This window comes from Procambarus clarkii, chromosome 35, assembly GCF_040958095.1.
Source record: "Procambarus clarkii isolate CNS0578487 chromosome 35, FALCON_Pclarkii_2.0, whole genome shotgun sequence".
Lineage (NCBI taxonomy): Eukaryota > Metazoa > Arthropoda > Malacostraca > Decapoda > Cambaridae > Procambarus > Procambarus clarkii.
In genome coordinates, this window is record NC_091184.1 from 38,190,561 (window position 1) to 38,215,306 (window position 24,746).

General features: G+C 44.4%; 1 protein-coding gene and 1 long non-coding RNA gene across 2 annotated transcripts in view; one reads left to right on the plus strand and one right to left on the minus strand.

The window, feature by feature from the left end:
• On the plus strand, positions 1-4,690 carry LOC138371459 (uncharacterized). The gene is made up of 5 exons (XR_011230491.1): positions 1-226; positions 1,291-1,511; positions 2,111-2,164; positions 3,936-3,997; positions 4,556-4,690. It is a non-coding gene; the product is annotated as an uncharacterized lncRNA (long non-coding RNA).
• Positions 4,525-24,746, minus strand: part of LOC138371458 (uncharacterized) — a 27,885-nt gene continuing 7,663 nt past the window's right edge. The window contains exons 2-5 of the mRNA XM_069336368.1: positions 15,322-15,485; positions 13,661-13,823; positions 12,319-12,417; positions 4,525-4,614 (exon numbers count right to left, since the gene is read on the minus strand). Of these exons, the coding sequence (XP_069192469.1) occupies positions 4,593-4,614; positions 12,319-12,417; positions 13,661-13,823; positions 15,322-15,358 (321 nt within the window). The 5' untranslated portion in view covers positions 15,359-15,485 and the 3' untranslated portion in view covers positions 4,525-4,592. The remainder of the gene's footprint in view (positions 4,615-12,318; positions 12,418-13,660; positions 13,824-15,321; positions 15,486-24,746) is intronic.

Sequence of the window (24,746 nt, forward strand, 5' to 3'; positions counted from 1 at the left end):
ATTACCGTTTGTCCTGGCGCCATCTATGTTTTGACAGCAGTACTACTAATGTTCCCACGTTATGTGATGATCGCTATACGGGTGTTATGGTCAGTTGCTCTTCTATATATGTTTATGGACAACGTAGGTGATTTGAGGCAATTTGCGGCCAGAGTGAAATAGTATCCACGCGGTGAGTGATGGAGGAGGATATATACTGCTCCAGTACTCGACCAGCGGGTGAGAGGTAAGTTATATCGAACAATTATGGGGAATAGATGGGTTATTTTAAGCGTAGAATGTCAGGTAACCGGTAACTACACAAATGGGGTAGTGTTTTTTTAAGTGTTTATTTACTAAAGTGGAACATTACATTATGCCTTTAGCTGAACAAGTCTACTGGTGGGGGAAGTAGACGGGTTTTATGAAAGTATTTTACCTAAATATTTGTATTTGGTTAACTAGTTCAGCCGTTACCAGGGAGGGTGTTCCTTTAATCTAATCTAAAAATTCTAGCCGGACAAAGTTATTAAATAAATTGAATAGAACGAAGTGGTTTGCCAGGGTGCTTAACATTTAGTTTAGTTCACTTACTATGCAGCCCATGCTTAAAGAATGCAAGTTTATCATATTGAATTTACCGTAGTTTTACTGCATTTAATATACCGTTTTTACCCTATTTAATTATGTCTGGTAAAAGCCGGTCGTGGAAAGTTCCTAATATACCAAGTTTTAAAGGAAAAGTTTGAATTAACTTTAACGCTTAAGTTAGTGACCAATTAGCTTAGTCTATTGTGAGGAAAGTTACTAGAATCTAACATTGCAAGTACCATTTCTCTACTCTTTTTGAGAAACATGACTAGATACATGAATCGCATAGTTTTGTTGCAAAATGTTCATGGATTAGGTTGCATAGTTGAGGAAATAATGATAAGGTTTGTGATTTTGTGTACCTTGACTTTAGCAGAGATTTTGATAGTGGCGCAAAATTGATAGGGGCTCGGATTATTGGGAATGCTGACTGAAGTTGATTAGGTCATGGCTATACCAAAGGAAATTAGTATAAATGGGGTTAAGTTGGGAGAAGTGTTGTAAGTAGTGCCTAAAAGCTCTCCTTGGACCTCGGTTATTCGCAAGATTATGATTTAGACTGCAATAGTTGCAGAATTGGCAAATACAAAATACCGATGCCCTATATAGTTTTGAAATGGTTAAGACTACCAGATGCAGTTTAATGCTGACAAATGTAAGGTTTGGGGCTAGGTAAAGATTAGATGGTGTAGATTGTTAAGAGTATTAAATTTTTTGCAGGTGGTAAATTCTCCGCGAGCTGGCACTGCTCTCCAGCCTGGGATGTTGATTGGTTAGTCTTCAACTGCCTCCCAACATGCTAGTGAGGTCCTGAGCTGACATGCAGTGAGGAACGTGGAAAGCTTCCTGAATTAGCACACGGTATGCCTCCCTTTCAAACCAGCAGCTGGCACAAATGGTCCAGCTAACGTCAGAATAGTGGATGAAGCCCACACTAAAATGTAAGTGGTACAGTAAATGGACACCCCCCCCCCCTCCCTTTTGACACTGAACAGTTGGGAGGAAGGGGGGGGGGGGGAGTGTGGCTTATAGATCTATTGCTACAGAATCTTTTGCCATAAGCCAGTGGCAGTGCCTATTGTATAGTTGCTAGTGTAACAAATATTACTAAATTTAGTAATCACATTGGCTTGGTAGTATAGTTAGGTTAATTATGAATTTTCTGACTAAAAAGCTTGGTACATAATTCAACAGAATAAATTTGTCCCCCTAGTAGTAAGCAGTGGTTGCAAAAGAATAAGAATTTGTATATATAAATTTTGTATTGCTTTTATTCAAATGTTATACATGGTTGTTAAATTAGTTTGTTTGCAATGTTCCAGAAAAATGTTAATGACTAAAGTTGTTGGAAAATAAAATTAAAATTTGTATAGGATGTTGACTTGAAATGACTATAGCTTTGTTTGTAGTTAGTAAAGATGGGACAAGATACTTAGTGTGCCATTTAAAACGGCAACTGTTAAACTGGTGGTACAGGTATGAACAAAATAACATCGCTATGCAAATAACTTTTTAGTAATATTTACTGTTCGCATGACAGGTTGTGGAAGGTCCTGGCAACGAAGAGCTGCAGGAAAATACTTGCAGATCTACAGTAAGTGTTGTGTACATTGGAATTAGAGGGTAGAAGTTAATTGCTAAAAACCTATTAAATATTAGGGTATGGAAATTGAATGGGTATGGAAGTCTAGGCTTAGGCTAGTGGGTACCATATCTGCAAGTTTAGTCCTTTCAGGAATGTATTGAATAGAATGGTATGTTGAAATTGTGAAAATTGTAATGTGGGGCATTAGATCTTAAACAACATAGTTGAGGGTGTTTTATTAATAAAATTTTAATGAAATATAAATCTTGTTTAGTTAACATTAAATGTTTGTTAAATAAGCTTTAATCTATAAATGTATAACACTGTTAAGGGTAATCATGAGTCAAATAAAGTTGATGGCAGGAAAAGTTTTAAGTGATGGTATTTTTCCCTTGAAAGTAAAAAAAAATATTCAATGTTTACTTTAGCTTGGTTTTAAATTTATAGTTTTCCAGAATGTGGTTTGGAAAGTACAGAAGTCCCTCTGTCAGTTGGAAGTTAATTGCTTAAGGGGGCATATCATTGTAAAATAAAGTGGTTCAATTTGCTTATAAATTTTTTTATGAAATGGTTATAGAAAGGGCTGCAGCTGGTCCAAGTTTCATCACACCCTAAACAGAAAATGAGAAAAAAAATAAACGAATTATGCAACGAATTTTCAAATAGTTTCAGGGAACACATGTCAACTAATCATTTCTATACCTCTGATATTAAATTAAGCACATAATAAAGGATTCTAGTGATCAGTTTTATCAAAAAAGTGTTTAGTGCAATAATATAATTATTCAAAGTTACCCTTCTAAAAAATATGCAATATTATATTTAAAAAATTTTTCCAAAATCAACAAATAGACTTTGGACTAAAATGTCTACTAGATTCTGTAGAAGCACAAATGCTACATATAAGGTGTAATTTGCATGTAAACTGATTAATAAATGAAAGCTCTGAAGTAATTTGAAGGTGTAAATTACTTTCCAGAGTAAAATAAAGATCCAAGTTCGGCCACCTGTAGCTGAGCTTGACTTCGACAGATTTCGTTCATAATTGGCACCCTTGCAGATAGGCATCCATTGAGCAAGGTGTGAAAGTTTCATGCAAATCCCTTGATAACAAATGAGAAAAAAAAATTGGCCCAAAAAAAAAAATGTACATAAATATATTGCACATACATATTACAATTATTACAAGAGTTTGTGCTTCTACAGCACATAGTAGACATTTTAGTTGACACATGTGTTCCCTGAGATTATTTGAGAATGTTGAATTTTGTTGCATAATACGTTGTGTATTTTTTTCTCCTTTTCTGTTTATGGTGTGATGGTGAAACTTGGACCAGTTGCAGCCCTTTCTATAACCATTTCATAAATAAATTTATAAGCAAATTGAACAACTTTTAATTTATAATGATTATAATGATATGCCCCCTTAAACAGAATCAGGGGGGTTGTAGTAAAGGTTAATCTGAATAGATTTGCATAAAAGTAAAAAAATAGTAATAACTTAAACAATATAGCATTGGCTAAAGATAAATGTAAATTGCCATTGAAGTACAGTTGTGGATAGTTTCTCAAATGACATTTACTGAAACTTGGCAAATTGATGCCATATATATTTATATTGCTAAATTAGATCTTTACTACTGCTACTAGAATATGTAGGAAAGGTAAATAACTTGAAGAAATTTTTTCCATCTGAATTTGTAAACTACTGAATGCTAATTTGAAAAGTAAAGCAAGATTGGCTTTAAATCTGAATTTAATTTGTTGAAATATTTTTCAGGTGTAAGTGATTATGATGCATGGACTGGCTTGGAGTGAGGCTCCTTTACTCTGCAAAAGTGGGTGAGTTTGAATTTGATGTTTTAGCTATATCAATGACCTAATTGTAATTCTCTTATCCAGTCCATTTATAGGTGTGTAACCATGTCCTACTGTTACAACCCACAGGGTGATGCAGTTTGTACTGATCCTACCCCATTTCATAAAAGGGGACCAGGCAGTCCTGCAGATATCCCTGGCTTGGCTTTTTCAGAGCTTTGCTCTACTACCCATCTAATAGATGGACTAGATTTGCATAGGTTTAGGGACCCTTAACAATGGTTACATTGTTAATTCTCACAGGGCTTGTTTGCTGAATGGGTGGATGCATCTAAAACTTTAGTGCCTGGCATGCATTGTACAGTGCTCTCATAAAGCATATGTACAATGTGTTGATGGCACTAAAGTGGTGGATGTACTGTTTCCATTCAGGGAACAAGCTCTGCACTGAAACCAGAGGAAGGGATAGGCCTTGCTGAGCCTATCTTTAAAGATAGGATGTTAGGATTTTTGGGGCTTATTACTAGGCATTGGTGATAATAAAAGTAGTGTCCCTGTTTAATGTTTATTTTTCTTTTACAGGTGATTGTCTCTGGAGTTGTCTTGGCCTTCTGTTGATCTAGGAGCATCTGTCCCACAACCTGAAACAGTAATATATATAAGATGTATTATAAATACTATAAGTAAAACTTATTAAATAAAACAATTTTAATGAAACTACTTTATATACCTTATCCTGAAATTATGCTGGAAATTGTTTACTACTATTGATGCAATGTTTAAACATCTGAAATTTTTTCTTTGAAAATACTTGGTAAAATTTACACCTATTTGTAACTTGTTACATAGGTGCATGCAAAATGCATTGAAAAGATGTAAAGGTGGACTACCTATTCAATTTACATAAACTAACAAATATTGCAAATTAGTCTGAAATATTAAAGTGGAAGAAACTTTACTTTCAAATATGAAAACTAAAATATTGACTAAATTTAAAGCTATGCAACACCTAAGCTTTAGTTAATGATCTTTGTACAAATTATGATTAAATTGTTAAATTTACAAAACATTAGAAAAGTGACACTGAAGCATCTATACAACATGGTTTTCACAAAGTCTTTGGTAACTTAAATTTAATCAAAGCTCTTAAATGATTTGTCTGCCAAACTCTTCAGATATTCTGAAATATTTTACCTAGATTAAAACCATCATTGTTTGAAAGGGCAAAACAGATTACTGTCAATTAGTTTGACCTAACATCTGCAAGGTCCTGAAGGAATGGAATTTTACAAAAAAAACTTTGCTAAAAACCAACCCTGCCTAATGAACCTGCTCATTTTTTTTTTAGAAATGGTAATTGCAACATTTACAAAGGCCATTAGCTATTAAAACAAAGTACCAAATGAAAGACCAAGAAGCAACAAACAGGTACATGGTATAAAGGACAAAAGAATGGTTACGAGGACCCTTTCATTTGTTAAAGAAATGACTGGGAAAAATGCTGTCATACCACAAGGGGTCTTAAGGGTTAACATATACATCACTGACATTAATCTAAATATTACCAACCACAAAAATTGCTGATAACATGTTATAAAGAATATAATATTGAGGCCTTAATGCAGATCTAACTCTACAAATAGTAACAAGACTGGCAATTTCTTAATATAAAACAGAAAAAAATCCAACACCTTGCACGTGAGCCAGAACAATCAATATCACAACTACCACATTAAAATGAAACAACAATGAAGGTAAGGTAATTACCAAAAGAAGGCACCAAACCGGGAAGGCCCTGTAGCACCATCAAAGTGCGAAATAATCAGAGGGCGCTAAATATCACCAAGAATGCCAATACGAGAACAAAAACGCATAAGGCGAACAATATCAAAAGTATCCGATTCACCTAGAATTCTATCGAGGGACAAGTGACCGCGAGGGACGGTCGGAAAGCAAGACACACGCTCGTCCTGGAAGTTAGGACATTCAACAAGGATATGCACAACTGTAAGAGGGACAACACAATTCGGACAATAAGGAGCAGGGCGGCGTTCCATTAAGTGACCGTGGGTTAAGCGGGTATGACCAACCCACAGCTGTGCCAAAGCAGTGTCCCACCGCCGGTTATGGTGGAAGGCCACGGGGACACACTAAGTTTGAGAGTACGCAGCTTGTTACCAACCACAGAGGACCAACAACCCTGCCAACGGGGAAGAATGAATAACAGGATAAAAGTCGGAATAAGGAATACCTTTATGGGAGATGGGACAGGAACGGATAGCTTCCTTAGCGGCAGCATCCGCACGCTCATTGAAACACCAATATGGCTGGGAACCCAGCAAAACTCTACTGATTTAAATTTACTAGAAATAAGAAACAGCCAATGTTGAATCTCAATGACCACCGGATGGACAGGATTAAAGGACCCTAGAGCCATGAGGGCACTACGAGAATCAACTACAACCACAAAGGAGGAATGAGAAAGCAAGAGACAGAGTATAGAGAATAGCATAAAGGTCTGCCATAAAGACGCTAGCCTCCGAAGGGAGGCAACACATGTAACTACGGTCAGGAAAAACAACAGCCCACACCATCCGCAGACTTAGACCCATCAGGGAAGATGGAAATAGAGTGGGAGTGCTCAAGGAAGAGGCTTTTCAGAATTGTAGGAGGGGTAAAGGCTTTAGTAATACAAGTCAAGGACGTACAAAACTTGGGAAGGGGGACTCTCCACGGAGGTAATGAAGGAATAATACGAGGAGAAACATTAGAAATATGAACAGAAAGAGAATCCTGTAAGCGAGATAACTGGACAGAAAGTGGGAGACAATGAAGAGGAACAGGAACCACAGGAGGAGGAAAAGTCAATGCACGACAGAGGCGAGAGGAAGGATGTTGGAAGGACCGCGCAAGATAGCGAAGACAGTAGCGATCACGGCAGTCCTGAAGAGAGAGAAAGCCAGTGTCAACATACAAACTAAGGGCGGGAGTCGAACGAAAGGCACCAGAGCCGAGACGCAACCCAGTATGGTGCAAAGCATCAAGACGGCGAAGAGTAGAAGGAGAAGCAGAAGAGTATGCAGGGCAACCATAATCGAGTTTAGACAGGACGAGAGAGGAGTGCAAATAGAGGAGCGTGCGCCTATCCGCTCCCCAAGAAGTATGGGACAAAACCTTAAGGAGGTTAAGGGCCTTAGAGCATTCAATTCGGAGGCAAGAGATATGGGCTGACCAAGACAAACGAGTGTCAAAGACTAACCCCAAAAGCTTCGCGGAATCCCTGTACACAATGAGATGACCATAAAGCAACAGCAATGAAGTAAAGGTCCTTTCAGTAAGAATCTATCATTCACTGAAAGTTGCTGCAGTTAAAAATAAAAGAAAATACAAGTCCCTAGAAATAAACAAGCAACCTTTTTGACTAAGGAAAAGAAGGTAGTTATTCTACTGTATAAATCTAAGTATTCACTTAGATAACTGTATCCAAGCATAGAGGTTCCCCCCCACCCTTCCCTTTCAGAAAAACATCTACTTTCGAAAAAGTTTAACATTGGCCAACAAAAATGATTCCAGAACTAAATTGCCTAATACCAGGAACAACTGAGAGCCATGACAAACACTGCAACCCTCTCCTACCCCCAAGTCTTATGCTATTTATGATCCAAGGTAATTTGAGATACTATACTGTACTTCCTACAGACGACTCTAGTGAGAGGGTGATCTCCTGGCGATTAAATTGAAGCACGATACAGGTGTCAACGAACATCAGTCAGCCCACTTGTCAGCACAGTGGATAACTAATGACATCATAATCTGCAGTGTTGTATGCCTCCCTGTGGCCATTTAAATCAATAAAACACAGGGTTGTGGCAATGTTTACAGCATAAGGCAAGGTATAGAGGAATCCTGGAATGCCATGTAATGTGTAGTCCTTGAATGTGCTTTAGGCAACCAAATTGAATAACAACATTTCTGGTGTTCGGCTATATAATCCGAGTTTCTCATTCGGTATAATGTTTTAAACCTAAATAGGAATTCACTTTAAAGGTCAATTTATTTGGAAAGTGCTAACCAGATTCCAAATTACTGAGCTCTGAAAGTACTACAAGGCAAGTGTAACCGAATGAGTGTTTGCCTATCCATACCCCCATGAGGTATGTGACAACACTGAATAAAGAAAGGGTCTTTGAGCATTCACCATGCAGGTATTTGACATGACCAATACTGTATAGCCAAGTGTTAAAGATCATTCTAAGCAGTTCTGCACAATCCATATACTATCAATTAATATAATTGTACAATGGTGCTTGGTGGATGATATTTCCTATTAAAACTCATTGGACAACTGTTTGTATTAGACATTTTAAACCTACAAATGGTAGCCCTAGATATCGCACTACAGTATTAATTACAAGATGAACAATGTAAAATCAATACCACAACAGCAAAGGATGACGGCTTTTCAACAACCGACAAACACGCGGGTCTAACACCAGCCATCCCGAGAGAGGACGTCCCAAGCATGTACACCCCACAACTTTACATCACCTTTGCTACCTCACGCGAGCACGCAACAGCATGAGGATGCCATACTCCCAAACCAACTCCATGCACTTTGAGGCTTTAACAACTCAACATTTAAAAAGTTGATTTAAAAAATCAAACACCTGAATTTTTCCCTAATTAAATTTACTAGGGAAATGCACACCAAGCCATGAAACTTACAATGAAGATGAACAAACTACACACAACTGTCACCAAACTTCCACATACCACCCCCCTCTCACTCCTGCCCTCCCTCCTTAGGTGCTCTGATTGGCTGAGCACCTGAGCCACCACCACTCACCTCTGGTTGTGAGAGCCTAAAGCATGTTTGGTTGCACTTTAAAAGTTCCCGAGTGTACTCGCCTAATTGTGAGTACCGCCTGCCAGGTTCACCATTTTGTTTTTCATTCTACCTCAATTTACCCCTTTACAGTCAAATATTATGCAAAATTCTGTTTAAGACTTGTCCCTTCTTAACTTAAATAACTGCTTTGGCCATTTGCAATCTTTCTAGGTGGGTAACAATGACTCTTGAGGCCAGAAAGGACTTATCAGACGGCGATCATAACAATACGGTACACACACAAAATCACAACCTGATATACACCAAGCAGAAAATCAACTGGAGCTGTGAGGCGACGTAAACCCTTGCCCAAGGCACTGGCAGCTGCATACTCTACCACAGTATATTACTGACTTTGTAAAAGTCTTACAACCGGATTTCCCCATAAATCACAGCAAGTTTTGAGGCCACTCCTTGAGTCAACGCCTTACGTAAGACCTACAAGCACTCGGGTGAAGGCTGAAGCAGTTCAACACCATACGCCCCAACTTCAAATACACAGTTGAGAGGCGGGACCAAAACGTGATTTTCTGTGTGTGCCTGAAGTTGGGGCATACGGTCTTGTTTCACCCTTCACTTTACCCTTCACCGGCGTACTTCAGGGGTTGTATTTAATACTTGGACTGGCTTCAGTAGGGCCTCCAGACTTTCTGTGGGTTCACAAGTGTCACGTGAATCCCCTGCATAGCAGTGGAACTGCCTTTTCCCTTCACCTTCAATGCCTCTGCACTGGAAGTATACATCTACACCAGCCCAGAAGAGTCATCAGTCCTGCCACCTCTCCATACCCCCCAGGGCTTGGCACGGCCTGGTACGACTCGGAGGCAAGCCGGGCGCCACTGCTAACTGGCAGTTTGTCCCCACAAACAAGCAGTTAGCCGCCTTCAACTGACAGTGGTACAGCTCAACACAAAGGCACCGCCAGCCACAACGAGCAGTTTGCTAGTTGACCAGATGTCCACCTCGTGTTGACACTGGATGAGTCATCACCGCCGGACTATATAAAGAGCTCTGCCTCCCTGGAGAGGCAATCTCGTCCTTAGTGCTCTAGGATCACCTTCGTGTCTCTAACCCGTCGTCCGCTTCCAGCCAACGTCGTGTGACTGATGCCATGGTGGTATGGTAGCTGTCTTCAGAACACCAGTATATCTTCATGCTTTTATTCATTGCTTATAGTTTATTTTTTGCATTTAAGGTCATACTAACTTGTTCACCTTTGCATTACATGATAGTCAAGTATTGTCATGTGTTATTTTTGTTCATTACTATTTCAGTAAATTGTTTAATTATTTATTTGATAATTTTCATTTGTTTCCACCTGCAACTTACACACTGCAAGGCCAATAGCAGCATTTCTTTCATTTATGTGAGGGAGAGCTATACCATCTTGGTTCAGTATAGCTGTGATACCATAACCTGTCACACAAGATATCCAGTTGTAAGACTTTTACCATCAGTGGTGGTAGAGTATGCAACTGGCAATGTTGACCAGACCACACACTAGAAATTGAAGGGACGACGACGTTTCGGTCCGTCCTGGACCATTCTTCAGCCACGTTATTGTGACTCATCGCCTGCAACTGGCAATGCCTTTGTTACAGGTTCGCTTCATCTCACAGCCCCAGTGGATTTTCTCACACATTTGAATACATGAAACAACTTTATTTGATACATTCCAAACCAAAGTACTGTACAGTACAGTAATTATCAAACCATCAAATGTGTGGGATAATCAGAGTGCGCTAAATACCACTAACGTCGCCAATACAAGAACAAAAACACATACGGCGAACAATATCAAAGGTATTGAATTTACCAAGAATTTTATCGAGGGACAATTGACAGTGAGGGATGGTCGGGAAGCAAGACACGTAAGTCCTGGAAGTCGGGACATGTAGAGACAACGGTTTGGACAATAAGAAGCAGGGCAGCGCTCCATTAAGTGCCCGTGAGTTAAACGTGTATGACCGATATACAACCTCGCCAGAGCCGTTTCCCACCACCGGTTACGGTGGTAGGAGGAAGGCCACGGGAACACACTACTCTTAAGAGCACGCAGTTTGTTACCAGTAACAGAAGACCAACAACCCTGACAACGGGCAAGAATGGGGAAATGAATAACTGGGTAAAAGTCATAATAAGGAATACCTTTACGGGAGATGGGACAGGTGCGGATAGCTTCCTTAGCAGCAGTGTCCGCACGCTCATTTAAGAACGCACCAATATGGGTGGGAATCCAGCGAAATTCCACTGTCTTAAATCTACTGGAGATAAGAAACAGCCATTGTTGAATTTCAACTACCAAAGGATGGACTGGATTAAAGGATTCTAGAGCCATGAGGGCACTGCAAGTGTCAACTACAAACACAGAGGAGGATTGACAGCGAGAAAAGAGTTGATGAAGAGCATAGAGAATAGCATAAAGTTCTGCCGTGAAGATGCTAGTCTCTGGAGGCAGGAGACACAAAGGTGCAGTCAGGAAAAACAACAGAGTAGCCTACACCGTCTGCAGACTTAAGACCCATTGGTGAAGACGGAAATAGAGTGGAAGTGTGAAGAAAAGTGTTCAAGGAAAAGGTGATTTAGAACTGTAGGAGGGGTAAAAGTTTTAGTCATGTGGGTCAAGGCTTACAGAATTTAGGAACGGGGACCCCTCCATAGGGGCAAAGACGGAATGACACGAGGGGAAATATTGGTAACACAAACTGAAAGAGCATTTTGTAAGAGAGACAACCGTACAGAAAGAGATAGGTGGTGAAGGGGAACAGGAACCACAGGATGGGTAAAGGTCAAGGCATGACATAAGCAAGAGTGAGGGTGCTGTAAGGACCGTGCAAGGTGGAGAAGACAGTAGCGATCATGGCGATCCTGTAGAAACAGGACGCCAGTTTCAACATACAGGCTTAGGGTAGGTGTCGAAGGAAAGGTACCAGAGCTGAGCCGTAACCCAGTATGATGCAGTATGTCCAGATGGTGAAGGGTAGAAGGAGAAGCAGACGAGTAAACAGGGCCATAATCGAGTTTAGACAGAACAAGAGAGGAATGTAAAGAGAGGAGCAGTGTCGATTAGCTCCCCAAGAAGTATGGGACATGACCTAAAGTTAGTTAAGGGCCTTAGAGCATTCAACTCGGACGTAAAAAATATGGGGCGACAAAGACAAACGAGTGTCAAAGCCCTAAAAGCTTTAGCAGATTCTTTGTACAAAAGGGGATGACCCCTGTTACCTAACAGTAAATAGGTATCTGGGAGTTAGCTGTTACAGGCTGCTTCCTAGGGGGGTGCGTGTGTGGGAGAAAAAAAAATTTAGTAGTTAACCACTGAACTGCTCTGTCTCCAAATAACACCCTGGTGCACAAGAAATACATTCTTTCAAAAAAAATTTTTCTCTTCTTATATTGTTAAAATGCAGAGTCTGATCACGGGGAAACTAAACAAAAAATATTGTATGTGACTTACTTTAGCTGCGATGGAGCTGGGAAGTTGAGCAAATTATGGGCGCTGAGCGTTGGAGCGATGGGGGTCTGTCGGCCCCGCCACCCCGTGCGACGGCAGTTGCTGCGAATAAAATGTTGCGCAATTATTTTGAAGTTTCTCATTCATTTCTTCTTTTTTTTTGCTGTAATATTATTTAAAAGTGTGTAATTTGTGGAATTTATATAATTCAAAGTATAGAACATCGCTATGCTCAAAATTATGGGCCTCATATATGCGACATATTCTACAATCAAACAGTGTTTTTGCTGTTATTACACTATATACACACATTGTATATACCCATCTACGTATGTATTCACCATAACGATCCACTATGTTGGTATGGTGAGCCCAAAAAACATGAGTGAAATGCCACACCCTGCCAGTCCTCCCTCCCTCCTCCAACACATTACTCGCCAACATTCCTCCTCCCAAAATACTGTTATTATGTTTATTACACTATTTACACACGTTATGTACATGTACATGTTTTATTCATGTACATACGTACATACTTGCCATCTCCTCACCTCTCTCTCTTGCCTACTTAATGCTCTTGCTTCCCTCATCTCATCACAATCGACTTTATAATGGTCCAGGACGGATCGAAATGTCGTCGTCTATTCAATTTCCAGTGTGTGGTTTGGTCAACAATGAAATCTTCATGCAAGATCTTATAAAGAAAACCCCTAGAACGAGTTTTGCAGATACGAAAGAGTTTAAGGTGAGTAGGGGATGGTTTGAGAAATTTTGAAAAAAAATGTGGTATTCATAGTGTTGTGAGGCATGGTGAGGGTGCCAGCTCAGACAAAGTAGGGGCTGAAAGATTTGTTCGTGATTTTAAAGATTTTGTAGATACTGTATTGATGGATATATTCCACAACAAGTGTTTAATTGTGAGGAGACATGGCTATTCTGGAAAAAATTGCCGAAGAGGACATACATTACCCAAGAGGAGACGTCACTGCCCGGACACAAGCTAACTTGGGCTAACTTGTGTCAGGATAGGCTAACTCTTGTGCTGTGTGGCGATTTGAAAATTAAACCCTTGCTCGTGTATCATTCCGAAAATCCAAGAGTTTTAAAAAATATATACCGTGCAGAAAAACTGTGATGTAGAGTGGTTTGCCCTGCCATCAAAAAATATCTGCAAGAGAAAAGTTTGACACTAAAGGGCCTGCTTCTCGACAATGCTCCTGCTCATCCTCCAGACTTGGAGGATGCATTGTTGGGGCCACTTTTTTTTTTTTTAGGGATATTCCTGCATGGGCCCTAAGTTTCTGGCTAATGTACCAATGACATGAAGGAGGAGTTTTCAACCTACCTTGTGTTAGGTGTGCAGAGGTCAATGGTTGAACATAATGTCATTAGCAAAGGGGGGCGTTTGCCTCTTCGAACACAATTGCGACCATCTTCATCTCTTCGAACTATCCTAAATGCTCTCTTCACCTGTCTGACCAAATTGGGTGTCCAGACCACCCTTGAATCTGAAATTGTAAAATTAATAGCAATTTCAGAATATTCAGTCCATTTATACTAACAAAATTATACATACAGTACTGTAATTGAAATTTTACAGAATGATAAAGGCAATTTAGCAACTCTGTTAAAATGCACATGGGGGAAATACATGAAAATAGGTTAATATTGTTTGTAAGGTTGATGGGAAATGTTTATTACTTTTATGATTTAAAAGATGTATAGCCCTGATACTCCATCCTGGGTGCATTCCACCAGGTAATGACCACAGCAAAAGTTTTCCACGAGGCTCTATTGTCACACAAACTTTTCACATTTTCAAACTTGATTCATCTTCCCCCCCCCCCTCGTTCCAGGGGTTTTCTTTAAAAGGTCTTCATGCAAATGCCTTGGTTTCTCACAAATGATGGACTCTGAAATGCTATCACCTACTAACTCCTTGTTGTGTATCCAAATTAATAAAAACTTTTTAACATCCTCAAGTGTTTGTGTTCTTTGTTTCGGGATTGTTGATATGCCTTTTGCCACTTTAATGCTCATAATGTCCTTTTTCTTAGCAAGTATAGTGCATATTGTTGACATAGATTTGTTGTACTGCCTAGCTAGTTCAACAACCTGTGCACCATTTTGATGTTTATGAATGCTCTCTTGTTTTTCCTCTATGGTCATTCTCACATGTGTTTTCTTGGCTTGAACCTTGCCACTGGCTTTCTTGGGACTCATGGCAAGATATATCATAACAAATTTTATGTTCAAATAGCCAAAAATCCCAAAACAAATGTAATGCTTTATAAAGAATTCAGGCGCAATACTTACTAGGCAGGAGACACTGGTAAACTGAGGTGCGATCATCATGCCACCACGCGCTAGGTCAGCCCATACGCATATCAACAAACTCATTTCCCGAGGCAAAGTTTGTAACCCGATTCAAATTTTTCGAAGAAATTAGGCTCGTAACCCGAAAAGTTCATAAATATTCATTCGTAAGCCGAAGTGACACTATATATAAGTAAAAAATTTAAATTTTGTAGATACACTGTGCTGTATTGATGGATACATTCCACAACAAGTGTTTAATTGTGAGGAGACATAGCTATTCTGGAAAAAATTGCCGAAGAGGACATACATTACCCAAGAGGAGACGTCACTGCCCGGACACAAGCCAACTTGGGCTAACTTGTGTCAGGATAGGCTAACTCTTGTGCTGTGTGGCGATTTGAAAATTAAACCCTTGCTCGTGTATCATTCCGAAAATCCAAGAGTTTTAAAAAATATATAACATGAAGAAAAACTGTGATGTGGAGTGGTTTGCCCTGCTATCAAAAAATATCTGCAAGAGAAAAGTTTGACACTAAAGGGCCTGCTTCTCGACAATGCTCCTGCTCATCCTCCAGACTTGGAGGATGCATTGTTGGGGCCACTTTTTTTTTTTTAGGGATATTCCTGCATGGGCCCTAAGTTTCTGGCTAATGAACCAATGACATGAAGGAGGAGTTTTCAACCTACCTTGTGTTAGGTGTGCAGGGGTCAATAGGCTGAACATAATGTCAGGAGCAAAGGGGGGCGTTTGCCTCTTCAAACACAATTGTGACCATCTTCATCTCTTCGAACTATCCTAAATGCTCTCTTCACCTGTCTGACCAAATTGGGTGTCCAGACCACCTTTGAATCTGAAATTGTAAAATTTATAGTGATTTCAGAATATTCAGTTCATTTATACTAACAAAATTATATACAGTATACTTTAATTGAAATTTCACAGAATGATAAAGGCAATTTAGTAACTTTGTTAAAATGCACATGGGGGAAATACATGAAAATAGGTTAATATTGTTTGTAAGGTTGATGGGAAATGTTTATTACTTTTATGATTTAAAAGATGTATAGCCCTGATACTCCATCCTGGGTGCATTCCACCAGGTAATGGCCACAGCAAAAGTTTTCCACGAGGCTCTATTGTCACACAAACTTTTCACATTTTCAAACTTGATTCATCTTTTTCCCCCTCGTTCCAGGGGTTTTCTTTAAAAGGTCTTCATGCAAATGCCTTGGTTTCTCACAAATGATGGACTCTGAAATGCTATCACCTGCTAACTCCTTGTTGTGTATCCAAATTAATAAAAACTTTTTAACATCCTCAAGTGTTTGTGTTCTTTGTTTCGGGATTGTTGATAGGCCTTTTGCCACTTTAATGCTCATAATGTCCTTTTTCTTAGCAAGTACAGTGCATATTGTTGACATAGATTTGTTGTACTGCCTAGCTAGTTCAACAACCTGTGCACCATATTGATGTTTATGAATGCTCTCTTGTTTTTCCTCTATGGTCATTCTCACATGTGTTTTCTTGGCTTGAACCTTACCACTGGCTTTCTTGGGACTCATGGCAAGATATATCATAACAAATTTTATGTTCAAATAGCCAAAAATCCCAAAACAAATGTAATGCTTTACAAAGAATTCAGGCGCGATACTTACTAGGCAGGAGACACTGGTAAACTGAGGCGCGATCACCATGCCACCACGCGCTAGGTCAGCCCATACGTATATCAACAAACTCCTTTCCCGAGGCAAAGTTTGTAACCCGATTCAAATTTTTCGAAGAAATTAGGCTCGTAACCCGAAAAGTTCATAAATATTCATTCGTAAGCCGAGGTGTCACTATACATAACTAAAAAATTAAACTCAGGATTACTTTCAACCCCCACCCCTTTTGCTCTACTCCATCGCCACCTACCTTCACCCCCCTCTATGATGTACTCTTCTATAGACACCTACCTTTGCCCCCCTCCTCCCCTCTACTCCTCCATCATCACCTACCTTCACACCCCCTCCCTTCTCCTCCTCCATCGTCACCTTCCTTTCACCCTCCTCTATGATGTACTCTTCCATAGACACCTACGTTCACTGCATATAATGCTCCCCTCTACTCCTCCATCGTCACCTACTTTCACCCCCCCCCCCTCCGCTCTACTCCTCCAGGGTCGCAGACAATTTCACGAGCGTGAGAACTACGAGTTCTCTAACCACTCTCACACTCCTACTCTCTCACCAGTGAGGGGGAGGGAAGGAGGGAGGAAATGAAGGAAGAAAGGTGGGGGAGAGAGAATAGGCAGGGGGGAGGAGGGCCTAGATACATTTCTTCCATATAGATAGGTAGACTGAGGGAGAGCTGCTTGCCAAGAGCCCTATCAGACAGGCTTCCTATTCCTCAACCCTCCCTAATATGCCACATCTTGGTCAGGACAACTTGCTCGATTGTTATTCTTGGTGTGACTCGAGAACTGACCTCGAGGCGGGGCATGAGCATGGATTATCTCCCTGGGGCACGCACCTCCCTGCCCCAGCTCTCTCTCTCTCTCACATAATCTATCAAGGGTCTAACATGAGGTCATTGTGCCTACCAGAAGTGTATATGTCCAAGGCTGGCCACCTGTCTGGACCATTCAAATGTATAAACACGTAATTAGTCTATTAAAATTATATATAATGCTACAATTATAAATTAATTTGTTCATGGTCATTCGTTTATTAGTATTTTAATATGAGGTATATATACGCATGTATGTATACGTTGACGTACACATATATGATTATGTGTAATCATATATGATTATATCTAATGGAATGCATTAGTAAGTGATGTGGTGGAGGCTGACTCCATACACAGGTTCAAGTGTAGATATGATAGAGCCCAATAGGCTCAGAAACCTGTACACCTGTTGATTGACGGTTGAGAGGTGGAACTAAAGAGCCAGAGCTCAACCCCAGCAAGCACAATTAGGCGAGTATATGAACAAATGCACGTGTACACTTTCAAATGAATTAAGATACCTTGAGATACACAATGACTTAGTTTAAATAGTTTAAACACATTATGGTACTGATTTTGACATGCTGATGTCTGGAAGGGAGAGGGGGTGTGGGGGGTTATTGTCTGAGGTGGAGGACCAGAGGAGGGGGTCAGTGGAAGGATGGTGGTTGGAGGGATGCCATTGTTCTAATGGTTATGAAAACAATTATTGATGGCAGGAATTCAGTGGGTGTGTACTTCACCCGCACCATCACCATACTGTGCCCTGCTACAACCCCCCTCCCCCCACTCCACCCATGCTGTGCGAGGCGTATTACACATTATGGGATAACCGACTGTCTGTCCATTCCTGTCTGCTCGTTATGCTGCCCTTCCTTTTGAAAATTGTCTGCTTTATTGACTTCCTTCAAGACCACACGTTAGCCTCTTATCACGCCCTCTTACCACTCTCAGGGAGCCGGCTCTTCTATACAACTTCTATACAACAACAACAAGAAATAACCCTCCTCCGCGAGGATATTAGAAACTCTAAGGCTAGCCAAGACCAACTACAGCATGATTTGAATGATCTCCGTGAGGAAAACAACCTTCTGAAAACTGATGAAGCCTTAAAAAAACAGGAGGAAGCTCTCAGCAAAATGACTGCATGTATCAGTACATTTTCAGCCCAACGTTCCGTATCCCAGGAAGAACAAGACCAACAAAAGCTGCTAGATTCTGTTATTGTGTCGTCCCAAGATATACCTGTGGAACATGAATGTGAAAATTGTGTCGAAATAGCTCAGGCTCTCATAAAAAACAAATTGCAGCTCATTCTAAACAAAACTGACGTTATTGCTGCCTACAGAGTAGGCAAAAAGAATCCATCAGGTCAAAACCAGCGGAAAATTCGCCTGAAGCTGACTTCCCAGTTCACGAAATCCCATCTAGTCCGGACAGCTGCATCCCAACGGAAGGGAGTATATATTGGGAGTGGGTTCAGTCTATAGAATTCCTAACACTGATGTGTCCGAATTCAACTCAAACCTAAGAAATCTAATACTTGATAACAGACTGAACAAAAACCACCTAATTATCGCAGGGGACTTTAATATTGACCTCTGCGAGCCTGAACACCCTACTGCTGTTAGCTTCCTCAACTGTATGAATTCCTGCTTCCTCATACCCTTAATCACTAGACCTACTAGAATCACTGATAGCACTGCCACGACTCTAGATCACATCTGGACAAACATAACCTCTCCGCTTACTTCAGGTATAATCACCGATAGCACTACAGACCATTACCCCACATTTCTCTTAACTAGCATTAGCAAACCACCTCTAGAGTCAAGAGAGTTATGTTTTAGACTGCACAATGAAACTGCTATAGACAATTTTATAACTGCTGCTGATAATGTCAACTGGGAGTCCGAGTTAGGTAACATAGAGGACATTAACCTAGCAGCGCAATCTTTTCTCCAAAAATCTCTTAGCCTTTATATTACAAAGGGAATACTTAAATCCATTAATAAAAAACATGACCTTGAGAAGAAGTATAGGTTAGGAATTGTCTCCAAAGAATTCTCAAAGAATTACTCATTATTGCTATCTAAGATAATTAGACGAGCCAAAACTAAATACTACGAAGATAAATTTACCCAAATAAAGAGCAACATTAAACAAACTTGGAGCACAATTTCACAAATATTGGGATCAAAGAAGTCTTTAAATAACAAACCAACACTCCTGTCCAATAACGATGGTCAGCTTTCAGCCTCTGATTCTGCTATTGAGTTCAATAGGTTCTTCTCTTCCATTGGTTCATCCCTTGCAAATGATATTCCATCTTCCAGTACTGACATTAAGGACTATCTTACAGGTAACTATCCACAGTCTCTGTACCTAAAGCCTATTAATTCCACTGACGTCAATGAGATAATCCTTTCCCTTAAAACCAAGTCTAGTGCCCTTGAGGAGATACCAACTTTAATTTACAAAAAACCAGCGTTGAATGTAATGAAACGCCATTTTCTGGGTGAGTCCCGGAGGCTCCCCGGAGCTATCCCAGGCTGATATGCTAATGTCAGACTTTGGCATCAGTCATGTGTATGGAGTTCTTAGGCCTACCGGGAACCACGGCCAGAACCGGGCCCCCTCAGAGAGGCAAGGGGAGCAATGGCCTATAGAAGCCCCCGTGTAGTTGGAAGCATTCTATGTCTGCCATCGACCGGAACAGGCACCCAGAAAGGTAAGCGCCCCAAAACAAACCCCTATTCTGGTTAAAATTGCTACCTAATACCGAACTAGTGGATAGAACTCCCCAACCGAAAACAAGCAAATTAGTGTGACGTCACACACTGCCGCGCCGCTGTCTGCGCAGCTCCCCCCTCCCCGGGAGGGGGAAGGGGGAGCCCCAGACCCCCCGCGCCGGCTACCCACACCTCAGTTCTTGAGGCTGGATGTCAAAAACGCGAAAAACCGCCGACCGGAGGGAGGGAGGGATGCCGGGGAGCCTCCGGGACTCACCCAGAAAATGGCGTTTCATTACATTCAACGCTGGTTTTCTGGGGGGAGCCCCGTCGGCTCCCCGGAGCTAACTACCCACAGACAGAAAAAGAGGGACTTACCCGGGAGGCGGTCGTCGCTCACCCCTCAACTCGAAGCCGAGACAACTGGCTGCAACCGCCGACCCAAAGCAACACAGGCCCGACGAGGGCCAGGGACATTCACAAGGTAACGAGCAGCCAGGACCCTGTTCGACCGCCAAAATCCCCGCGCCCGAATATCAGACCAAGACATATTCCCAAAGACGGCAGCAAGAGCCGCGAACTTACGAACGTCATGGGCACGGGGATAGACCGCAGGCTGGCTAGACCTAATAACCCTGCGGACGACCTGAGAGACCCGAACCCGCGAACAGGGAAGAAGGGAAACCGGATCAACCCACAGCGCGTCCCCGGACACAGAAGCTGTGGCGCGCAAATAACGGCGAAGCGCCGCAACCGGACACAAAACATGATGCACCCCCGGCCTGACCAACCAAGCATCAACCACCCATGGACCCCTCCGGAACGCAGCAGTCTCATTCTTCGCCAGAAAAGAAGGAGACGGCTGCAAACGAACAAAACTATCACCACGAACAAAAGAGCAGAAACCCCTGCGCCGGAGGAGAGCATGAAGCTCCCCTACCCGACCCCCAGAGGCCAAAGCCAACAAGAAAAGTGCCTTGGAAAAACAATCCTGGACCGAAGGGGCCACAACGAAACGAGGAGATGAAAGGAAAGCGAGCACTCTGTCCAAAGACCAGGACGGCTCAGGCGACGCATGAGCAGGCCGGAGGTGAAACAATGCACGAGACAGCTTGCGAAACGGCGCAGACGTAACATCGATACCGAAAGCAAGCTGAAGCGGCTCCGCCAGCGCCGCACGATACGAAGCGACAGTGTTAGGCATAAGATGACGGTCCTGAAACAACCACGAGAGGAAGGACAAGACCACCCGAACAGACAAGGAGCTAACACGACGAAGACGCAAAAAGAAACGGAAGGACCGCCAGGAAACTTCATACTGCCGCCGAGAAGAAGCCCTCAGGTGGGACACCAACAAGGAGGCCACCTGATCACCATAGAGATGATGATAGACTCGAGTCAAAAAAACCATACGCGAAGACTCGAGGAGAAGATCGAACCAGCTACGTGACGTACCGGCCCGATCTGCTGAAAGAGGCGGAGCCGCGGGAAAACCCTCGGGTTCGGACACCGAGCAACCAGCGCCTGAAACCAAGGCTGGGCCGGCCACCAAGGGGCCAGAAGGACAACTCTCCCCTGGTAAGTCTCTAAGCGAGTCAGGACCTGGAGCAACAGCCGAACTGGGGGAAAGAGGTACAGGAACCCCCACCTCGACCAGTCGAGCCGAAAGGCATCGACCCCGACGGCCTCGCAATCGGGGAAGGGCGCCGCATAAACGGGAAGACGCCGCGACCACGCCGACGCGAAGAGGTCCACCTCGGGGCGCCCGAACGTCTGGCAAAGCCAACGGAAGGACTCGTCGTCGACCGTCCACTCCGTGGAGAGGGGAACGAAGCGAGACAGGGCGTCGGCCAAGACGTTGGACACGCCCCGTACGTGAACCGCCAGGAGAGCCAAACCCCGAGAACTCAGCAGACGAGTCACCCGAAGCGACCAACCCCAAAGAGACAAGGACCGCATCGAACCCCCGCGGTTCAGGCAATGAACCACCGGAGAGCAGTCCGAATGGAGCCGAATCGTCGATCCGCGGGCCACCCGAATCCTCCCCAGAGCAAACCACACTGCCGCGAACTCCCGCACCGTACTGTGAGCTCGACGGAAGGACGGATCCCAACGCCCCTGGCCGGCCTGGTGAGCACTGGTCACAAAACCCCAGCCGAGAGACGACGCATCCGTGTACACATCGAGCGAGGGCTCGGGTAGGCGCCAAGGCACTGAACCCCGAAAAACCCGAAGAGGAAGCCGGTGACGCAGCAACCGACGCAAGTCCCCCGGGGGTCGAACTCTGCGATCGCGAGAGAGGCGGAAGGGGGAACCCCGAAGGAACCAGAACAGCCGTCGAAGCCAAACCCGACCCGGCGGGTAGACCACCATCGCGAAGTTCAGGCTCCCGCACAGCCCCTCGAGCAACCGCCGGGTGACCCGAGGGCCCTCCAGAAACAGACGAAGGCGGGACCGCAGCCGCAGGAGAGACTCCGGAGGGAGAGACAAGGAGGCGGTCCGAGAGTCCCACACGAGACCCAGCCAAGTCCGAACCTGAGAGGGAACCAGATGGGACTTCCTCCAGTTCACCAAGAACCCGAACCCGGCGAGCTGGGAAAGAACCAAATCCCTGGCTAGCAAGCAAGCGGACTGGCTGGGAGCCCAAACCAGCCAGTCGTCGAGGTAGGCCAACACCCGAACACCTAGGAGACGCAAACGAGCCACCACAACCCGTGTAAGGCGTGTGAACACGCGAGGTGCCAGGTTCAACCCGAACGGGAGACAACGAAAGCGGTAACTCAGACGCCCCACTACAAAACCGAGCCAGTCCCTGAACCGCGGATGAATCGGGACATGCCAATAAGCGTCCCGGAGGTCCAGGGACACCATCCAAGCACCCGGCTCCAAGAGGAGCCGAACCTGAGACAGCGTAGTCATCCGAAAGGAGGGGCAATGAACCCAGGGGTTCAGACGGGACAAGTCCAGAATGAACCGCAGGTCCGCGCAGTCCCGTTTCGGAACCGGAAACAGACGGGAAACCCATCTGAGGGACGACGTCGTTTCGACGACGCCCAAGCGTACCCACTCCAAGACGACTCGACAGAGCGCAGGGGAAGAAGCCTGCCCCGCCAGCCCCGGCCCCCCAAAGGGGGGAGGGGCCACCCAACGCCACCGCAGGCCGCGAGACACGACCCGAAAGGCCCACGAATCGTGGGACCAGGCGCGGGCGAACAGCGCAAGCCGCCCCCCCATCGCCCCGTCAAAGGGGCAAACCGCGAAAGGGCCGGCGACCCTTACGAGACCCAGAACCCCGCACAGCGCGAACACCGCGCCGACCAGACGAGGGAGGGTCCGCAGGAGGAGCCAACCCCAAACCTGACACCAGAGGCCTACCACGACGAGAGGAACCCCGAGCCCTGGCACGACCTTTCCGGGAAGACCCACCCCGGGACCCCCGGAAAACCAACAAGTCCGACATCGGACGACAAGCCGCCGACGCAGCCTGAATAAACTGCGCCACGGCCGACTCCCCAAACAGGAAAGGACAAAAAGGTGAAGAACGCCTAAGAGCCAGAGCCCAAGCAGATTCCACGGAGGAACCCAGCACCGCCTGCCGACACGCGAGACGGGAAGCATAGAACAGGGAAACCGCATCCCGCAAAATCGGCGTGAACAGCTTCAACAAGGCAGCCGACGAACGCGCAGCCGAGGACAAGGTGCCGGACCCCGGGACGGACCCAAGCGTCCCCACATCCTCCACGAGCCAATCCGAAGACAGCTCCAGGAGGGAAAAGAACCGCAAGGCCGAACACAAAAGGCCCCGAGCGCGCAAGTCCTCCGCCACGAGCGCCGCCAAAAGGGAGGGAACCTGCACATGGAGCTGAATAACGCCCACATCGCGGGGAAGGGCAGGGGCAAACAAGCACTCATTCAGGTACTCAAGTTCACCCCCCAGGAAAACCTGAAGCACCGTGGAAGCTTCCCGCCACTCCAGCGTGCGGGAACGACAGAAGGAATGCCAGGAATCCAGACCAAACAAGGGGCAGTCTGCTAGCCAGGATGACTCGGGAACCTCGTAACGGAGCCAGAAAGGGAACGAAGTCCCAAACCTGAACGTGGACGGATCCATTTCCGAGGCATAATCCGGGTCACGCAGGAGGTAAGCTGCAAAGGCCGCTCGCACCACACCAGGTTGGATGCGATAAGCCGAAAACCTCCGGAAGGACGGAACCGACGTACCCGGGGGAACACGGAACCGTACCCGGGGAGAGGCCGACACCAAATCCAACTCGTACGCAGAGGGGGGGAAAGAAAACCCCACTCCTTGTAACAATAAGCCCCGCTCAGTGGGAAGAAAAACCCAGGCGGGGTCCAGCGGGGCCCAAGGCCCCCAAGTCAGCCCCTCCCCAGCCTCGAGGTCCGTCACCACAGGACCCGAGGCCGAGTCCTCTCCCCAAGCCCCGACCCCACAAGACAAGGACGGAGCAGCCGGAAAAGCTGGAGGAAGGGGGGCCCACTGGTCAGACCCTGAAGCTTCGGCCGGGAGACAAGACTCGAATGCCTCTGCCGCCCCCCCGGAAGGGGCAACCCCCGAAGCTGCCCGAGTCTCGAGATCAAGTAACCCCTGCTCCGACCCCGAAACCCTCAGACGCTTCGGGGCCGGAAGCAGGGGCGGGGGACCAGAACGAACAGAAGGGGAAGGACGAGGAGGTGCGGACTGAACCAGGATCGAAGCGACCCCCACCCCCAAGTCCGGGTCTCGAAAAGCAAAGCGGGGCAGCCCCGGGGCATCCGGGGAAGCAACCAACCGAGCGTGTTGCAACAGACGAAACCTAGACTGCAACGCACGTGCCGCCTGTACCCGAATAGAATCATCAGAGGATTGGGTAAATTGAGTCACAAGCAAG